The following is an 18,684-nucleotide window of genomic DNA, read 5'->3' as shown; positions in this document are numbered from 1 at the left end:
GTTCATCAAATAGCAGAAAAAGAGCCTCCTTAACCCGAAGTTTAGTCGAAGATCTAACTACATTCCAATTGACTTTTCTATTTATATCTTGTAATCGGTCTAAAAGCATGAGAAAGGTTAGTGGGCATTTTGTTGGTAGGCTAAAATTTGAGGCCATCTCTAAGTTAATCTTCATGACATAAATCATCACAAGACAACCTTATTCGCGTAGTTCTTTACAGGAATTTACAAGTTATTTTCACACATAAAACCTCTGAGCCTCACAAATATCTTACAAGATTGATGGAACAGCGGGTATTATCCTCATTTTACAACTAAACAATTAAAGCTGAGAGAGCCTGTTTTGTCAGCCAACTCAACCAGTAATGACAAATTTGTTAATAAAATCAGGAAACCGGGGCTTAGACTTGAGGTACCCTAGGATGGGGGGCAATCAGATGGGCTGGTACGGCAGTGACACGACCTGGCTGGGCACAATAAAAACTAGGGCCAGGGGTAGGATGTGGATTAGAATTGCAGGTGATCGGGCTCTGAGATTCCGGATCCCAGGCAGGAAAACAACACAGATCAGGAAACCTAGAAGGGGCCCTCAGCACAGGTGGAGACCACAGCTGTACTTCTGGTCAAGAGCAAGGTGGTAGTTAATACCTAAAAGCCAAATAACACTTTGGTACTCTTTCTATAGTGGGGGTGAACATAGAACCATCACTACAACACACAAAAAAATCAGCACCTAGTCGGTCACTGACGTGTAATAACCAAAGTACAAATAGTACTGTGCATCCCATCTTAAGACCGCAATTTACGGTAAATTAGCATTGCTTAATCATTTGTAATGCGCCCACTTCGGATTTTGTAGGCAGTAATGTTTCTAGGTTTGGACTCCATTTCCTGAATTGCTGGTTCAGGCTTTCAGCCACAAAACAGTGTCTCTCTTCTCTTTCAAACTTTCTTTTAATAATTCTCTCATTTTGTCTTTTATGTCCTATAAAGCTTCTTCCTTCAACTGCAGTTCGGAAAAATACTCATTTTCATTTACTGCTAAGAGTTTACGTAGCCTGAAACAAACAAAAAAGAAAGAAATTAGATGGTTGTCTCCGTTCCCTGGACACGGTCCTGAGGGCCAGTTCCTTGATCTTCGATTCCCACGGGTGCCTGGCCCGCCGGCTGGTCTGGGTGGAAGCACCCTGACACCACACCCTTGGGCAAGAGAAGCGACGAAAACGCCCTCGGCCTAGGAGCGGGTTTTGGTAAAAGCCACTGAGATCCTTGGGCGCCCGTCGGTAAGTAACCTCCGAGGTCTACAGCCTGGAGTTTTCAGCGAGACAGGGGAAATGGACCCTTGGCAATACCCGGCTGCCCTGCACATCCCAGCGTTGGTCCTGAGCTCGTCTTGCCGCGCCCTCACCCTGGGCGTGTCCCGTAATTTAATTCCGCTTCGGTTTTACCTGTTGAGCCACTTTGTGAAGAGGGGATTCGGCTTCCCACCGTGACGGCTCGGCTTGGGAACAGAAGCCTGGACCCAGCGGAGGCCACGCCCACGCCCCAGGGCCGCCCAGGCAGGCGGGTGAGGGGCAGCGTCTCCCGAGCCCCGGTGGGAGGACCGCGGTCCGGGCGCCGGAGCCCCCTGGCGGGCCTATTCAGTGGGTGGAGGGGCTGGGCCAGGCGCCAAGCCCGGTGAGACGAGGCTTTCAACCAAGTCTCAACCTCCTGGGAGGCCTAAGAGAAGTGATTCACCCAAGGTCCACGGACAGAACCTGACCTTGCTCTTGCCACCCACTATACCACTTTCTCAGAGGCAGTCAATCAACACTTAAGCACCATCAAGAGTCTCCAAAAGAAACACTAAGTGTATAAATCAGTAAACGGGACAATAAAAATCATTTAAAAATAATTTTAAAATAGAACAGCATAGAGATAGAAACTATTTATATTATTTCCAATGCCTATTGTGCCCCAACAAGGTTCACGCAAGGGCTGTCCTCCCAACAGTTTCCTGAATTCTGTGTTTTCACCATTAAATTCCACGATAAAGTTGGAAATCCATTCACCATTTGTAAATACATATTGATGTATTTAATAAAACTGCATGGACTATATCTTTTTCATTCCTGAATCCCAGTATTAAGTACAGTGCCTACCATGGGCCAGGTTCTCAATACTCGAATGACACAAAAATAGCCGAGACCAGCAAGTTTTTTCTGGGTGGGCTTGACAGAATTTCTGTACTTGCTGGGGTCACCATGAAATCCATGGTCTTCAGCTTTGCATTTTCAGCAACGCAGCTTTATCACGTTATCCTTTATCCTCAGGTGAGTAGTGAGACCCTTGGGAGCTGATTCATGGCAGGGTGGCTTTGTAACGTGTCACCTTGACTAGGCTACGTTTCCCAGTACTCCCTTCCCCGTACGCTTCCGGTTAGGATGGGCCACAAGAGACATTTTGCGTGATATCTGGAGGGCAGAAGTGAAGCAGCAGCACACTCGGAAGGTTGGTGCAGGGGCACCAGGCACTGTTGCAGTTCACACATGTCATTTATCTGCTGGCTCACCTCGTTGGTATGGGGCAGCAGTCAGGCCTGCAGCCAGGCCTGCAGCTGCTCCACCTTCCCCAGGATCTTCCTTCAGCTTCTCTAATTCCTGGCCCAGATGCATATTTAACTCTGTGATGAAGGGCACCAGCTTCTTCTGCAGGAAACCCACATCATCGAAGTTGGAGGTGGTGAGAGGCTGACATGGGTTCCGGGCCATCCGCGTGGTTTGCAGCTCGTGCTCGTGGGCGCCAGTGTCTCCTCGGTCTCCCACTCTTTACATCCATCTTCCCTTCCCGATTGCCTGCCCTGCAGACTTCAAGCTCCAGCATTAGATGTAAAAACAACAGCCTTACAGAGACTGTTCAACCAGCTCCCACAACTGCATAAGGTCAAATCCCTACAATAAATCTTTTAATATACATATTTATATGTACAAATACACATAAAATCTTTATATTAGTGGTGCTGCTTTTCTGACTGTATCCTCATACACACAATAACCAAACTCTTATCTCATGAATCAGAATGCTATTCAAATAAATTTCACTTAGGACATCACTGTCAAAATACCACTAGAATACTAGGGTTGAGTGGTTGGATCCTTGTTGGGGGGGAGCAAAACAGTATCAATAAAATTATCCAGTCTTGCCTCTGGCTGAAGTAGGCAGGGTGAGGCAACGGAAGGAGAAGAGGAGGGTGGCAGAGGGCTATGAGTTAAACTAGAGAAAAGTTTAATCTACATCTGAATTATCTAAAGCTGCAGAGCTGGGACTAGAGTAAGGCAAGCAAAGCACATAGGCTACAAAATTTAAGGAGGGAGGCATGCACTCAGTCCTGCCACTGTAAAGCTAACTAAGTAATGAATCACAGGTCTAATTTTCTTGGCACTTTATGCAGAGTTGGAAAGTGAGGCAGGGCTGAGCCAAGACTGGCCCTTAGGCAGGACGTGAAGCAGGAACTCGGACTCCTAGTAGATAGGGGCTGAGAGCAGAAACCAAGCACAAAGGTCACCAAGGGACAGGGGATTCGAGTTGTGAGGAATGATGAGCCAGGCCAGGAGCTTTACTTCTGAAGGCTGCTTTGGCTGAGGACGGGGAGTGACGGTAACAGCAGCACCAATGGGGAAAGATGCCCTTTGGGTTTGAGGGATCCTATGCAGCACCCAAGGCCTGGGAAGAACCCAGTCTCAGGAGTTGCGGGTGCTCTGATAAGGTGGCACCATCCACAATGGCTTGGTGCTCCCTAAACCACCCTAAGGGCAGCAGTGTTAAGGGATTTGTTATAAAGCTTAGAGTAATCCACCTCGTTTTCAAGGTCACTGGAAACTTGCGTTAATATAACATTATTACACACTATTAGATATAGGTTATAGTTAACAGTTCAGTGGCTTAACTTAGGACAAGGCTTTTACAACCTGGGTCTGATTCTAGGCTCTATCAATATTAGCTGTTCGACACTAGACAAGTTATGTAGTTTCTCTGCATCTCAGTTTTCCTGTCTGCAAAAATGGGCAAAACCAATGCCTTTCTAGAAAGATGTTTCTGAGGACTAAACTAGGTCCATGGGAGGAACTCACCAAATAGCAGTTCCTTTCCTCATTTATTCACATTACATTCCCAACTGCTGTCTCCCTGAGGAAATGTTTAGAGTCACAGCCAGGTCTCATCCAAATGTATTTAAAATTATTTACGATGATGGCTTGTTTAGGCTGAAGGTGGCTTTAATTACATCCCATCCCAACTCCCCCATCCTTAATATCCACACTTCTCAGGCTCTTGGGATTTGCACCGGTTGGAGCAGGTGCACCAACTTTCTACTCTTTTCCTTCCTTTTCTGCTTACTTCCTCTATAAGCTCAAAGTACTGAACAGGCCTGCTCCTCTGGTTTGGTGGTAGGTTTTCCCAGTTCCTACTGACTCCCACACAAGCCCTGGCAATCCATCTATGGTCCAGCCTCTGAGCAGATCAGTGTTGTCTCTCATAAAGTCGGTCTGTAAATATCACCTTGAGTCCTACAGTCTGCAGAAGCCTCCAGTCTACTGCTTTCTAGCTCCAGGTTTTTTAAGGTCCTTGGACCTAGAGAAGAGGGAGCAGGTCTGTATGTTGAATGAGGTTCCCTATGTGCAAAATGGAGCATCACAAACCATTCCCTACTCTTCCATTTCCCCTTAATTTTCCCTTCTCTCTTCTAAAATCTTCCATTACAGACAATGTAGCACATCAAGCACATCATTACCTTCTCCGGTAATATGTAATGACTTCATGCATAGGGGAAATAAGCCTCCCCAGTTGGATTATAAGCTCCCTGACGGCAGAAATCCTGTATCTTCTGAAGGATAAGCCTTCCAGGGTCATTGATTCACCACTGTATGCCACACTGCAGTGTACCCAGAAGGGCCGCAATCAGTACCTCAGTACTTGCCCAGGTGCAGGTGGAGAAGTCTCTGGCCTGCAGACACTAGTTTGCAGGAACAAAGGAATCCAGGAGTTTAGGCCAACAGGTTTATGTTGCCTGTGTCTGGGGCTCTGTTCAGGGCTGTCAGCAGTTCTGCAGGAGGCAGCATCCCCCTGTCCTCCTCCCACCGTCCCAGTCCTTACAGGCACCTATCCTGCCTTCTACTGCCACGCCTGCGGGGACAGTCCTGTGCAGCAGCTAAAACAGTAAATGACCTCAACGGGCTCTGGAAAAGCTGAAGAAACACAGCCTAATCCCTTCCACAGAGGATACTCCAGTTGTATGTGGATCCAGATCACAAAGCCATCTTAGGACCCAGGTCTCCTGCCCACCCACCACTGCCCAGCCCACCCATTCATCTTTTGGAGACTCCACAGGCCTTCAAGACCCCGAGTGATAATTCTCTGAATAAGAATTTATATATTAAGCCTGACCTCTGTGGATTTTCTTAGGGATATGGGGACAAGGCTTTCCTTTTCTTTTTCTTTCAAATCTCATCACAGGTCACCAAATCCTCTCCCCCCATCACCTCCCGTAACCCTCCTCAAGAACAGCCCTAACCTGGACCTCAGGAGAAATCTCTAAGGTCCTGTACAAACCCCGTCACTGACTGTGACAAGAGCAGTGGTGTGGGGCCTTTACCTCCCACAACACCATGCCAAAACGCTGAGTGTACTTTTAAGACTCAGGGCCCACATCTGACAGGCACCCCACCCAATCCCATCCCCACCCCTCCCTGTGGAGGGCACACCTTGGCAACCAGACTGCTGTGTCCCGGAGGCGGGATCCACCCAGGCTGAAAATCTCCGTGATCTGGGGAAGAATTAACACCAGGGTCAACATGGCTGGTGGGGCTAAAGCAGGGTCAGGAGAGTGATGTGTCCCCCAGCACTGACCACGGGCGTGCCAGCCCCTCCTGCCTCCTCCTCTGGGGCCAAGTCAGCGGTGGGGTCATCCTTGTTCTCCTCCTCCTTGTCCTCCTCAGGGTCAGGTGGCTCTTGCTTCACAGGTGGCAGGCCTGGGTCTACTGCCTGGGGGAGGTGGAAAACGGGCAGTTGTCAGAAGGGTAGGGCTGGCCTGAGGAAAGTGTCTCTATCAGCCAACATGTCACTGTGCTGACAATCCCACTTCTGTCACACTTGAGCACAGAAAAACCATCTCTCTGCCTACAAACCTTTCCCATTCCTCACAGATTTCCATTCTTCTGTTAGCTGGGCAGCAAAGCAGGCAAAACTAGTTGCCTGGGGAGGGTGGGGCATCTGTCAGACAGGCGGGATGATTCTGTGAGAGGCTGTCATCAGCACACTATTACTTTGCTCAAAGAACCACCATCATGGCTCACCATCACTCTGCTCACAGACCACCCATCACTGACCCCCACCTTGCTGGGGCAGCCAGGCAGCAATACAGGAGAAGTCAGGATGGCTGTGCCCGGTGTCCAGTCTTCCTGGGCATCCGCCTTCTCTTGCTTCACCTGGGGTAAGGCCACGACCCAACTCAGGCCAGGGCACTGGGCCTCCTGCGTGAAGGAGGATGGCAGCAGACTTGGTCCCAGCTTCCCCACACGAGGCTGGGTGGGGTCGGGAAGGGCAGGATAAGGTGGGACCCTCACCTGTAACAGAGCCGCTGTGGAGGCTGGAGCTGGGCCAGGCACCTGCACGGGACTGCTTGCACCCTCCCGTAAGAACACGAGGTCGGTGCCAGGCGGGGGCAGCACAAAGCCACTGCCTGCTTCCTGCTTCACTGGAGTCTGGGCACGGTCTGGCTGGGCCATGGGCGTGGCCAAGGGAGGCTTCGGGGTCTGACCCAGACGGGGCCTTCGAGCAGAGCCAGGCCTCTTTCGACGCGGGTAAGGTGCGGGTGGCCCGGCGCCATCCTCGGAACCTGCCCAGACACTTGGCAGCAGCCGCTTCTGTGAGGAGAGATGGGGTGTTATGGCCGCTGGGTACGATGGCCAACCACACTACCCTGCCCCGATCAATGTGCCTGTGACTCCGCTTCCCCCGCCCCCGTTAATCCCAGCACAGAGTCTCCTCAGGTATGAGCCCCTCGTCACTGAGCCTGCTAGTCTCCTGTTGGCAATGCCAGTGCCACCCAGATTCTTCATTTATCTCAGCACAACGTCAGCTAATTGCTGGCGGAACCCCTTGCCCCACCCACCGCTCCGAAGCTGCAGGACCCATCTGGCCGGTCCCCACCCACCTACCAGGCCGGCCCATCCCTCTCAGGCACCGGGGGGCCTGGCACTGATCGCCCCACCCACCTGACCCATCCTGCTGCACCCACCATAGCAAACTGCAGGCACTGGCGCCAACGACACTTCTGGCGCTTCTGGTTGCTGCCCCCGAATTTGGGCTTATCACAGCAGAAGTCGCAGTGGCCACAGTCCATCCGCCGCAGGCAGGCCGCACAGGCCCCACACTTGCGGTTCTGCCGACGGTTCGTGTAAGGCTGCTGGGGAGCAGAGGGACGGGGGACGCTGTCACTAGGACAGTTACAATGCTGCTCCTGTTACTCCTCCCCTAGCCCCACTGGAGGGAACTGGCTGGACATTGGTCTTAGCCTGACTCCCCACTAGTCACACCTCAGTGTCTGCTAGTCGAGCACCAGGCAGTATCACTGTACTGGATGGCCCTTGATACCACGAGGACTGTGGCTGCTCCAGCACGGTATCATCGTTCTATCTGCTAGTCCCCCACTAGCTACCAAGACAATGTCTTTGACCCCCATCTCCAGCAGGATTTTGCTGACACTCTTTTAGCTCCCATCACTGCACCTGCAACATCTGCTCATCCTGCGTGAACTTCAGTCACCATGTTCCTCTATTAGTCCCACTAGAGTGCTGGTTCATCCGACATTAGGTACTGTCAATTCACCTGTTGATCCCATATTAGTGCCTACCCCACTGTCTGCTCATCCCACACTAGCACCCATCACTGTGCCTTACTATTCCCTTATTAGGCCCATGGCAGCATCTGCTTCTTTGGGGTTAACCAAGTGCCCTGGGAGAGTCTAGGCTTGTCCAGGTAGGGTGAGGCCACTCACTAGCTCGTCCTCGTCTACACAGTAATAGATGAATTCAGCAGGTGGCGAGGGGGCCAGGGCTCTGGGGTGCTGCAGAGGCAAATGGGGTGGGGTCAGGGCAGGTAGTGGGTGAGGTTACGGTTGTGCCTTCCCCCTGCCCACCAGGGCCTCACCAGCTCTGGAGACTCTGGAGGCTGCGAGGGCGGAAGTGCAGGCAGTGGCTGGGTTCGGGGGGGGCGCCGCCGGGGAGCCACCTTGGAGTCGCAGCCTCCCCTGCGGCGGCCGTGTTTACCCTGAGAGAAAGCCAGAAGGACAGTTTAGGCTTGGTGGTACCAGGTAGACACAGGACCACCTGCTTCCCCCGAGGTGTGCAGAAAGCATGCATGTGGGACAGGCAGGCAGAGGGTGGGCCGGGGCACTCACAGCAGGGGGAGCCACAGCTAGGGGAGGGCGTCGTTGACATCGCTGATGGTGGCGGCGGAGGCGGTGTGCAAGGTGCTGGCAGACAGGGGCAGGCGGGGCCGAGGAGGTGAGCACGGGACGGAGGAGAAAAGAAGACATGAGGTGGGCAAGGCCAGGTTGGGAGGAAGCAGCGGCAGCTGTAACAGTACAGTGAGCTCTGCCGCGGCCCACCAGCGCCGGCCCCTCCAGCCTGACTCACCCGCAGGCAACGCCGCTGGACGCACCTCCACTGGCGCCTGAGACCAGGGCGGGGAGGGCGAAGGCAGACTCGACAACGGCCACAGTCCTCTCGGGTCTGACAGCCCCGGCACACTCCACACCCTCGGCTCTGTGGGGGGCCGGAGGTGTGACGCATGGGGCCAGGGCTATGAGGGTCAGGAGTGCAGGTGAGCCTCGGGCCCACCCCACCTGCCCGACTCACCCTTTCCACAATCCGGAGGCACCGTCTTCGCTCACACTTGCAGAACAGCCCCGAGGCCACATCATGGGGCAACTGCAGAAGGCAGGTGGAGCAGGCCCCACAGTCTTCTGTTACCTGGCAGGCCGCACACTCCCCGCAGCCCACACGCTGCCAGGAATGGGCGGGGCAAGGTCACAGGTCCAGGCAAAGTGGCTCCAGGAGCACTGCCCCTCGTGTGTCTACTGACCCCACACTGGCCCCCATCATCATGTCTGCTCGTCCCCCATTTGTCTCATCACTCACTGTCTGATGACTACTGATTAGCCACCATCATTGAGGCCATAATGATGTCTACTGTTCCCCTGTGAACCTCGTCACTGTGTCTACTGATTAACTCCCATTACTGTCAGCTGACTGTAGCTAGCTCCCTACAAAATGACTCTGACACCCTATGGATCCATCACTGTTCCTTCGAACTCTCACCAGCCCCTATCACATCCTGCTCCCACCGCACACTTGTGAGGAGGAAGCAGGTCGTGCTTACCTTAAACATCCTCTGCTCCCGGTTGAAAGCAATTCTCTGTGCTGCAGGGAGGAAGAGAGTAGAAGAGAAATGTAAAGGGAGCATCAGATACCTGACCTCATGACTGCCTCCATCCTGACATCTACCATTCAATCTTCAGCCAGACACCTGTGTCCTAGCCTGACGCCAAGCCTGCTCCGGCTCTACCTCCCAGTGCCCCAGGGGCCACTCACCTCGGCAGTCCTTGCACAGAGTCTTGAGCCGCTGCCGTCGGGTTCCATCCCCTGAAAAGCTGATTCCACAGTTCTCACAGCACCTGGGACAGGAAACATGGGCGTGGGGCCGAGTGCACCCCCAACCACAGCCCTCGTGGACCTGGCTCACTTGAGGCTGACACTCACCCAGGCGCAGGAAGTGAGGCTGGGACTGTGCCAGCATCAGCCTTGGTCTCATCCCTTGGGGCCTCCTTCCTGACTTCGCTCTTCGAAGGTCCAACCTGACGTTTCTGAGCCTTGGCTGGCTTCGAAGGCTTCTTCCGCTTCCTGCTGGGGATGGCCAAGGAATGGGCCTGGAGATAAGAGCAAGGGCAGGAAGATGTAAGTCAGCGGGTGGGTGTTAGGTGGCTCAGCCACTCCTGCCTGGGTATCCCACACTGTACAGTACCTTGGGGGCTGGATAGCACAGGATGCCTTGTTTGAAGTCAAAGAGGGTGAGATCGCACGCAGGGCCCAGGTATCGGGTCAGCTCAACTTTGCTTCGGATCCTGTCTCCTGTGGGGCTGGGGGTGGGCCAGGACGGGTTGGTACCTAGGTGGAACCACTGCCACTCCACCCCCACAACCCTCCCACTGGGCTGGTGAATAGGCCTGCAGAGCTGGTGGGATACAGGAGGCAGCCTGGGATCAGCCTACGAGCCCCGACCAAGTAACTACCCCAAATAATCCTGAACAGCAGGAAGATAAAAGGTGTATAAATACCAGCAAGTATACAGACAGTAATAAGTAATATAAATGTAAACAGATGTGCGTGTATTTATAATGTGTACTACTAGTGGTATTCTATATAAGTGAAAATAAACACAAATAGGAGCACAAATACATTGAATAATGTAACTGTGTTAGCATTACATACTAAATACATAGACAAAGAAAACTTATATAAGACACAAACAAATGTTTTAAATATAGCTGGCCCTTGAACAACACAGGTTTAAACTGTGCAGGTCCACTTATACATAGATTTTTTTCAAGAAATATACTGGAAAATTTTTTGGAGATTTGTGACTATTTAAAAAAACTCAATGAACCACGTAGCCTAGAAATATTGAAAAAATTAAGAAAAAGTTAGGTGTGTCATGGATGCATAAAATATATGTAGTACTAGTCTATTTCATCTTTTACCACCATAAAATATACATAAATCTATTATAAAAGTTTAAACATCAAAACTTATTTATCACACACTTAAAGACTGTATGTGGTACCATTCGCAGTCAAGAGAAATGTAAACAAACATAAAGATGCAGTATTATACCATAACTGCATAAAATTAACTATAGTACATATTGTACTACTATAATCATCTAACAGCCACCTCCTGTTGCTACTGCAGTGAGCTCAAGTGTTCTGAGTATCTGCTTAAAATGCCATGGAAGGCTAATCATCTCCGAGTGAGCAGACTGTTTCTCCAGTAAACTGCACATCACAGTAGAAAGTGACCCCTTGCAGTGGTTCTCATGTCATTTTCATCGCGTTTAGCGCAATACCGTAAACCCTGAATAACATCATGGGACCCATAACAAAGTGTAACTAGTGATGCTGGAAGTGCTCCCAAGAAGCAGAAAAAAGTCATGACATTACAAGAAAAAGCAGAATTGCTTGACATGTACCATGGACTGAGATCTGCAGGTGGTTGCCCTCCAATTCAAGATTAATGAATCCAGTTGTAAGGACTATTGTAAAAAAAAAAAAAAAAAAAAAAAAGGAAATTCATGAATCTATCGCTGCAGCTACACCAGCAGCTCGAAAACCTTGTATTTTTTGCAAAACACCTTTTTATCTCGCACTGAAAATGCAGCTCTTATGTGGATGCAGGATTGCTATAAGAAAGGCATACCTATAAATTCCAATATAATTCAAGAAAAAATGAAGTCACTGTAATGACAGCTTAAAGCAAAAGGAAGGTGAAGTCTCTAAAGCCAGAGAATCTAATGCCAGCAAAGGATGGTCTGATAATTGTAGAAAGAGGTTTGGCTTTGAAAGTGTCAAGATAACAGGAGAAGCAGGTTCTGCCAACCAAGGGGCAGCAGACAAGTTCCCAGACGCCATTAAGAAAATCATTGAGGAGAAAGGATACCTGCCTGAACAAGTTTTTAATGCAGATCAAAGTGCCCTATTCTGCAAAAAAAATGCCAGAAACGACATATATTAGTAAGAAAGAGAAGTGAGCAACACGATTTAAAGCTGGAAGGGACAGGCTAACCCTACTGCTTTGTGCAAATGCAGTCAGGTTTATGATCAGTACTGCCCTTATCTATAAAGTTGCTAACCCTAGAGCCCTGAAGGGAAAAGACAGACCCCAGCTGCCAGTCTTTTGGTTGTACAAGAAGACCTGGACAGCGAGAACCCTTTTTTTTATTGGTTCCATTGATGCTCTGTCCCTGAAGTCAGGAAGTACCCTGCCAGTAAGGGACAGCCTTTAAAGTTCTTTTGATATTGGACCACACCCCTGCCCACCCAGAACCCCATGAATTCAACACCAAAGGTGTCGAAGTGGTCCACCTGCCCCCAAACACAATGTCTCTAATTCAGCCTCTAGATCAGGGGGTCATAAGGACCTTTAAGGCTCATTATACACAGTACTCTACAGAAAAGACTGTCAACACTATGGAAGAGAGCCTTCATAGACAGAACATCATGAAAGTCTGGAAAAATTACACCACTGAAGACGCCATCGTTATAGAAAAGGCTGTGAAAGTCACCAAGCCCAAAACAATAACTGCTGCTGGAGAAAACTGTGTCCAGATGTTGTGCATGAATTCCCAGAATTTACGACCAAGTCAATCAAGGATATCATGAAAGAGATTGTGGATACGGCAAAAAGGGGGGAGCGGATGAAGGGTTTCAAGACATGGATCTTGGATTCAAGAGCTATCAGACACCACACCAGAGGAATTAACACAAGATGACTTGATGGAGATGAACACTGCCGAACCAGTGCCAGATGATGAGGAAGAAGACGAAGAAAAAGGAGTGCCAGAAAAAAACTGACATTAGACAATCTAGCAGAAGGGTTCCGATATTCAAGAATACTTTGACTTATTTTACAACATGGACCATTCTATGATATGGACACAAACTAAAGCAAACAGTGGAAGAAAGATTGGTACTGTGTAGAAACATTTTTGGAAAAGTGAAAAAGCAAAAAGGTCAAACAGAAATTACCATGTACTTCTGTAAAGTTACACCGAGTGTTCTGGCCCTCCTGCCTTCCCTTCCACCTCCTCTCCTTCTGCCTCTGCCACCCTCCTCAGCAAGACCAAACCCCTCCTCTTTCTCTTCCTCCTCAGCCTAATCAACGTGAAGACAACAAAGATGAAGACCTTTATGATGATCCACTTCCACTTAACGAACAGTAAATAATCATCAGGCTGTACAGTTAATACTTACCTATCATGTTTGTGCGTGGGTATCTTTGTGTGAAAACCTAACAACTGTACGGCAAGAACTGTATGAGGCGTTTCATCACCCAAGTATTCATCTGTGCGAGACTTGAAGTGGATTGCCTATACTTACACAGGCATAAGGTGAGAGATATTTAATATAAACTTAACATGTTAGTTTTCTTACTGTTTTATAACTTTGCTTTCAAAGAATTACATTACCATATGGTATGCCTCTCTCTCTGGCAATCAGGGAAACTGCCTATCATCACAGGTAAGTGGTTTTTAAAAATGTAACAATGTTCCCAATACTGTATTATGAATATGATTATAATACTGTATGCCATAAAAATTTTACAATTCATTCATTAGTGTACAGGTGAGGCTACCATGAAGCAATCCATGAAGCAATCGTATCAATTATAGTACCCTATCATAAAGCAATCATATTGCTCCTTCTTAGTTATCAATGCATGAATTGTTATACCTGTAAATAAACATAAATTTTTCAATTATCTTTTCATTTTTGATGTCTGGTATTAGTAATATGTATAATATCTACAATGTTTTGTATCATATAAGACAATATTGATGTAGGTACTGACATACAAGCAATTCATCTTGTAAACAGATGATGTAAACTTATGGTATTGATAAATACAGTACAGTACTGTAAATGAACTTTTTCTTCCTTATGATTTTCTTTTCTTTTGGCTGCACCACACGGCTTGCAGGATCTCAGTTCCCCGACTAGGGATTGAACCCGGGCCACAGCAGTGGAAGCCCAGAATCCTAACCACTAGGCCACCAGGGAACTCCCTTATGATTTTCTTAATCTCTTCTCTAGCTTATTTTACTGTAAGAATACAGTATATAATATATACAACATACAAAATACGTGTTAACTATTTATGTTATCGGTAAGGCTTCCAGTCAACAGTAGGCTATTAGTAGTTAATTTTTTTGTGTTGTTTTTTTTGCCGCGCCACATGGCACTCAGGATCTTAGTTCCCCCACCAGGGATTGAACCCATGCCCCTGCAGTGGAAGTGCACAGTCTTAACCACTGGACCACCAGGGAAGTCCCCAGTAGTTAACTTTTTAAGGAATCAAAAGTTATATGTGGATTTTCGACTGCACAGGGGATTGGCACCCCTAATCCCTACATTGTTCAAGGGTCAACTGTACACATATAAGTAAGTGTACATATAGATATACATACAAATACATATGTAAACAAATAAATGCAACTACATACAAAACCAAGTATAAGTAACTGATGTTGGGAGACAATATTCCACAGGTCTCTCACATTTCTACATGTCTTTCAAGAGCAGCATTGACTATCCTTTGTTATGAACTATCTTTTCAAGGATATGTGTACAGCATCAGCCTTGGAAGATAAGAGATAGGGTGTCCTTCCAGAGCAAAGGGAAGGCATCCTTACTGTCCTAACATTATAAAAGACTGGATTCCTTAAGCTCAAGGTTCCCCTCCTACAACACAACCCAGTGCGTGTGTAGGTGCTAATTAATTACTCTCTTCATGTCACCCTGTGGGAACTGGCATTTGGTGAACTGGCACAATAACGATGACATACTGGATACTGCTAATGCTGTGAGTAATAAACTGTCTTTCATCTCTGAACCAGAAGCCTCATATCTCCTACTAGCATCCACAGAACCGCGACACATTCACTTGCTATCTTGCCTTAATTAGGGTAAAATCTCTGGCCTTTTCAGTTCTTGATCATTGCACTTATATTTATAAATTTTGAAAGTTTTATAAAAATTGTAAATATGTGGATAAACGTACAACTAATATAAACATATAAACATTTAAAAAACACCATATGTTTATTTATAAACATATAAATAAGTGTAATTGTAGGTACAACTTTACTATATTCCTCCAAGGAAACAACTACTTACATACAAAAAAAGTTTAAGAAATTTAATAACCGTATCACTAACATATTCTAAAAGACCTTAAATCCTTAAATGTAACTGGTTTATAAAAATGTATTTTCATGTATTTACAGTCAATTCTCATTATTCACAGTAATCTGTTCTATAAAGTCACCTTGAACACTGAATTAGTGAGTACAGAACCACTGCTCCTAATGGAACTACAGGTTAGGTTCCTGTAAGCCTCTGGTCACATTTTGTCAGCTGATCAGTATGTAACCTTGTTTTACGTGTGTTTCTGTTTAAAGACACCCTGCTTAATACAGTCCTCTTACAAATAATTAACTGCATGGTCTTTGAATGATTTAAAGCCAGGAGCTTTGGAAGCCATCTGTGTTATATAGGTTCCTTTGTCGATGTAAAACAAGCCAGTCTCATCAGCACTGAAAACCTACTCTTCTACATAACCCTTTTCCTGTATAACACTTTTCAGGTGTTTTTTAAATTCTTCCACAGTCTCTTATCTGCAGAACCTGCCTCACTTGCAAATTTAACACATTTCACGATGTATCACCTTCTGAAACGTGTAAGCCAGCCAGCACTAGTTGAGACAGGCTTAACATTTTCATAACCCTGGGTAACGTGACTGTCAATGTCCTTTGCTTTCAGCCTCACAACGCTGTCCACTACACTTTAATCATCATCTCATAGTTCCGCGAATTCAGCCACTTTAACACCTTTTCCTTAGCTTCATCAGATACTATAGATGTTACTTTAGCACTTTCTGGAGCAGCCTCATGTACTAATTGGCAAATTTCCTCTTCTTTTTCTAGATATACTGCCTTTTTGATTTATTAACATTGAACTCACAGCCAACAGCACTGCAACTCATGCCTGAACAAAACTTATTTAATATGTATTTTCTGCATATTGCACATCCCCGACTTCTTGCACTTAGAACACTGGACAGCACTTCAACACTACACTTGGGGGCAACTACAAACAGCAAAATCACCATTAAAAAGTACAAAAATGCAAAAAACAGAACACTAAATAGACCTCAGAAAGGATACTTGTTTACAGTACAAGAGTTAAAATAAGAAAGCCTCGTGCAACCTCGGCTGGGAACACATGCATCAGGCGACTTATTTTTCGCTGCTCTGTGCATATCCACAAATGACCATGAAAGCACAGTGAGTATGACTTTGGGGGTACAAACAAATTTTAGTAAGCAAATTTGCAAATATGGAATCTGCAAATAATAAGGACCAACTGTATATGCATAATTTAACCCTACCCCCTGATTTCATCCTGCCTAACCAGGCTCAGCCCTAACCCCTGACTCTGTCCACAACCCACCCAGTACCTCTGGTAATAGGTGTCTGAGCGTCCACAGGTGGCACCTGACTTGCGAAAGACCTCACGGCGCTTCCAGCCAGGGCCCAGGGCCGGGCAGTCCAGCCAGTCCTCAGCCATGGGGCCACAAGAAGGAGCAGCGGCCTGCAACATGGAGGGGGCAGTGGGAGAAACTGAGGCTCTAGGGAGGAACATGTTGTGCCCCAGGCCGCACAAACCCACGGATCTATTAATGCTTGTTTAAGATCTAGGACCTGCCACAAGCAACTGGCCAATGTAAGGAAGAGAAAAACCCCCATCCCCACTCCATTCTTCCCTGTCCTGGGCCCAGGAGCTTGTCATTCCCCCCACTTCTTGACCGGGTAGCCCCATCCTCAACCTAAGGGTCTCCATCCTCAATGCACTCCTCACTCTCAGCGTCCTAATCCCCAATTCCCCCCCCAGTCTCAGCTTGAGAGACCTCAGTCCTCCCATCCTCAGCGCAAGAGGCCGCCATACGACTCGTCCCCAGACCCAGGTCCCAAACTCTCCCTCAGTATCCTAACCTCCCATTCATTCCCTTCCTTGACCCAGGAGTCACTAATCTCTCTCTTTCAGTCTTTTAACTCTTCCATTCCTTCCCTGTCTGCTGTCCTCTTATCCTGCTACCTCAGTATTATTGCCTCGACTTCCTCTGTGTCCTCTGCCACAGAGCCCCCAGCTCCTCCATATCGTTGACAACCTCGCCCACCTTATTTTCCCTCTGTCGGTGCTCTAAGCCACAATTTCTTCCCAAGCCCCCAAACCTCCCTATTCCCCTCTTCTGCAGCTAAAAAGTTCCCTTCAGCGTCCTCATCCTCCCATCAGCTTTAGACATCCCTTCCGCGTTTGAACCCCCCCCACCCCATTCCCCTCCTCTTGGGCCAGGATCATGCCATCCCTAACTGTCAGCGCTCTGACCCCCTATTTTTCATCGTCCTCCATATGAGACCCCCGTGCCTCCCTTTCAGCATTCCAACGCATTTCTCCCCGTCATCAGCCTGAGAGCCCCTCATTTCTCCCCTTGAGCGTTCTGGACCCCCATTTCTCTCTCCTTAACCTGAGAGGCCCCGATATCTGCCCTCAGCGTTCGGATCCTCCCCTATTCCTCTCCGTCCTCGTCCAAGACCCCGACACTTCCACCTGTCAGTCTTCTGAGCCCATTCCTCCCCGTCCTTCCCCTAAATTCCCCCATTACTCCCCTTCAATATTCCGACGCCGCCATTCCTCCCACTCATCGGCCTGAGGGCCCTTCACTGCTCTCCGTCAGCGTTCTGAGCCTCAATTCTTCCCCATTCTCCGCCTGAGCGGTCTCCATTTCCACCCCCACGACTGTCTCACCAGCTCGGCTCCCGGCCGGTACCTTCCACCGCTCTAGGTCCGCTGACCCATGGCGAGGGTCCCGCCTGTGGCTCTCGCCTTGCCCAGCTCCTCTTCTTCCTCCTCCGCAACCGCTTCCTCAGAAGCTGTAGCTGTCGCCGTCGCCGTCGCCGCCGCCGCCGCAGCCGCCGCCGTTCGTTGCTCCAGGAACCGGATATCCGCCGCCCAACTCTCGGGCTCCGCCCCCTGGCGGGACGCCTGCGCGCTAATACCCCGCCTGCGCGAACCCTTAGCTGGGAAGACTCCACGCCTGCGTGCTGAGTCCGGTGGAGGAGCGTGCTCCTTTTAAAGGGACCTGCTGCGCTTGCGCGCCGACGTCCCACTCAGGCCGGCGCCTCATCGGAGACTTGCAGCGCCTGCGCACCTCGCTTCGCGCCCCTCCGTCCATCTCGTTCTCGCCTGCGCTCTCCAGTCCCAACCTAAGGGGAGGAGGGGGATTGGGGTTCCTGGTCTCTGTTTGGTTGGCGATCTCCATAAGGAGTAACTGGGAGGGAGGAGCGGAGAATGCTGGGGTCGTGCCAGAACACTCCTCTCGCGCCTGTTACCTTGGTCGCGCCTGTGCTCTACCGTTCCTCCTGTCAAGGAAAAATTAATCAATAGTCGATCTAAAGAAGAAATAGAAAATTTTATTTGAGCCAACTTGAGGATTATAATCTGAAAGACAGTGTTTTGGAAAACTCTGAGGACTGTTCCATCTGTTAGAAATGGAAGGCACAGTTATGTACATCTTTGAGACAAAGGATCAAACATCAAAATGGCACTGACTTTTTTTTTTTTTTTATGCGATACGCGGGCCTTTCACTATTGTGGCTTCTCCCATTGCGGAGCACAGGCTCCAGATGCGCAGGCTCGGCGGCCATGGCTCACGGGCCCAGCCACTCCGCGGCATGTGGGATCTTCCCGGACCGGGACACAAACCCATGTCCCCTGCATCGGCAGGCAGACTCTCAACCACTGCTCCACCAGGG

The 18,684-nt window shown here is 48.8% G+C and overlaps 1 protein-coding gene across 42 annotated transcripts; it reads right to left on the bottom strand.

Moving 5' to 3' along the window:
* Positions 1 to 199: 199 nt before the first annotated feature.
* On the bottom strand, positions 200 to 17,894 carry MBD1 (methyl-CpG binding domain protein 1). Of its 42 annotated transcripts, none has more exons than XM_067699100.1 (18): positions 17,678 to 17,894; positions 16,329 to 16,462; positions 10,060 to 10,174; positions 9,798 to 9,964; positions 9,630 to 9,712; positions 9,418 to 9,458; positions 8,895 to 9,041; positions 8,673 to 8,801; positions 8,435 to 8,509; positions 8,185 to 8,304; positions 8,033 to 8,101; positions 7,274 to 7,441; positions 6,600 to 6,899; positions 6,369 to 6,506; positions 5,884 to 6,018; positions 5,739 to 5,800; positions 4,537 to 4,608; positions 2,705 to 2,839 (listed from the first exon to the last, which is right to left on the bottom strand). In XM_067699100.1, the coding sequence occupies exons 2-17, from the start codon at positions 16,436 to 16,438 to the stop codon at positions 4,569 to 4,571; spliced, it is 1,899 nt and encodes a 632-aa protein (XP_067555201.1). In that variant the 5' UTR covers positions 16,439 to 16,462; positions 17,678 to 17,894; the 3' UTR covers positions 2,705 to 2,839; positions 4,537 to 4,568. The 42 variants fall into 42 exon arrangements, 41 of the variants coding, with proteins under 41 accessions (XP_067555191.1, XP_067555189.1, XP_067555182.1 ...); XM_067699099.1 differs by having other exon boundaries at positions 2,708 to 2,846; XR_010933025.1 differs by lacking the exon at positions 4,537 to 4,608 and adding an exon at positions 200 to 1,058 and having other exon boundaries at positions 2,552 to 2,846; positions 8,673 to 9,041.
* Between the last annotated feature and the right edge of the window lie 790 nt (positions 17,895 to 18,684).

Source organism: Pseudorca crassidens, chromosome 12 (genome assembly GCF_039906515.1).
Source record: "Pseudorca crassidens isolate mPseCra1 chromosome 12, mPseCra1.hap1, whole genome shotgun sequence".
NCBI lineage: Eukaryota > Metazoa > Chordata > Mammalia > Artiodactyla > Delphinidae > Pseudorca > Pseudorca crassidens.
Note: the sequence above shows the minus strand (reverse complement) of the source record. Positions and strands in the feature narration are given on the sequence as shown.

Bases quoted from the DNA above. Each gene is read 5' to 3' on its own strand.
- MBD1 (XM_067699079.1), bottom strand. From the start codon at position 16,438: ATGGCTGAGGACTGGCTGGACTGCCCGGCCCTGGGCCCTGGCTGGAAG. The intron at 10,175-16,328 runs GTACTGGGTGGG...GCCCACCCCCAG, and splicing joins TCAGACACCTATTACCAGAG to CCCCACAGGAGACAGGATCC. The intron at 9,713-9,797 runs GTGAGTGTCAGC...TTCCTGTCCCAG, and splicing joins GCCTCACTTCCTGCGCCTGG to GTGCTGTGAGAACTGTGGAA.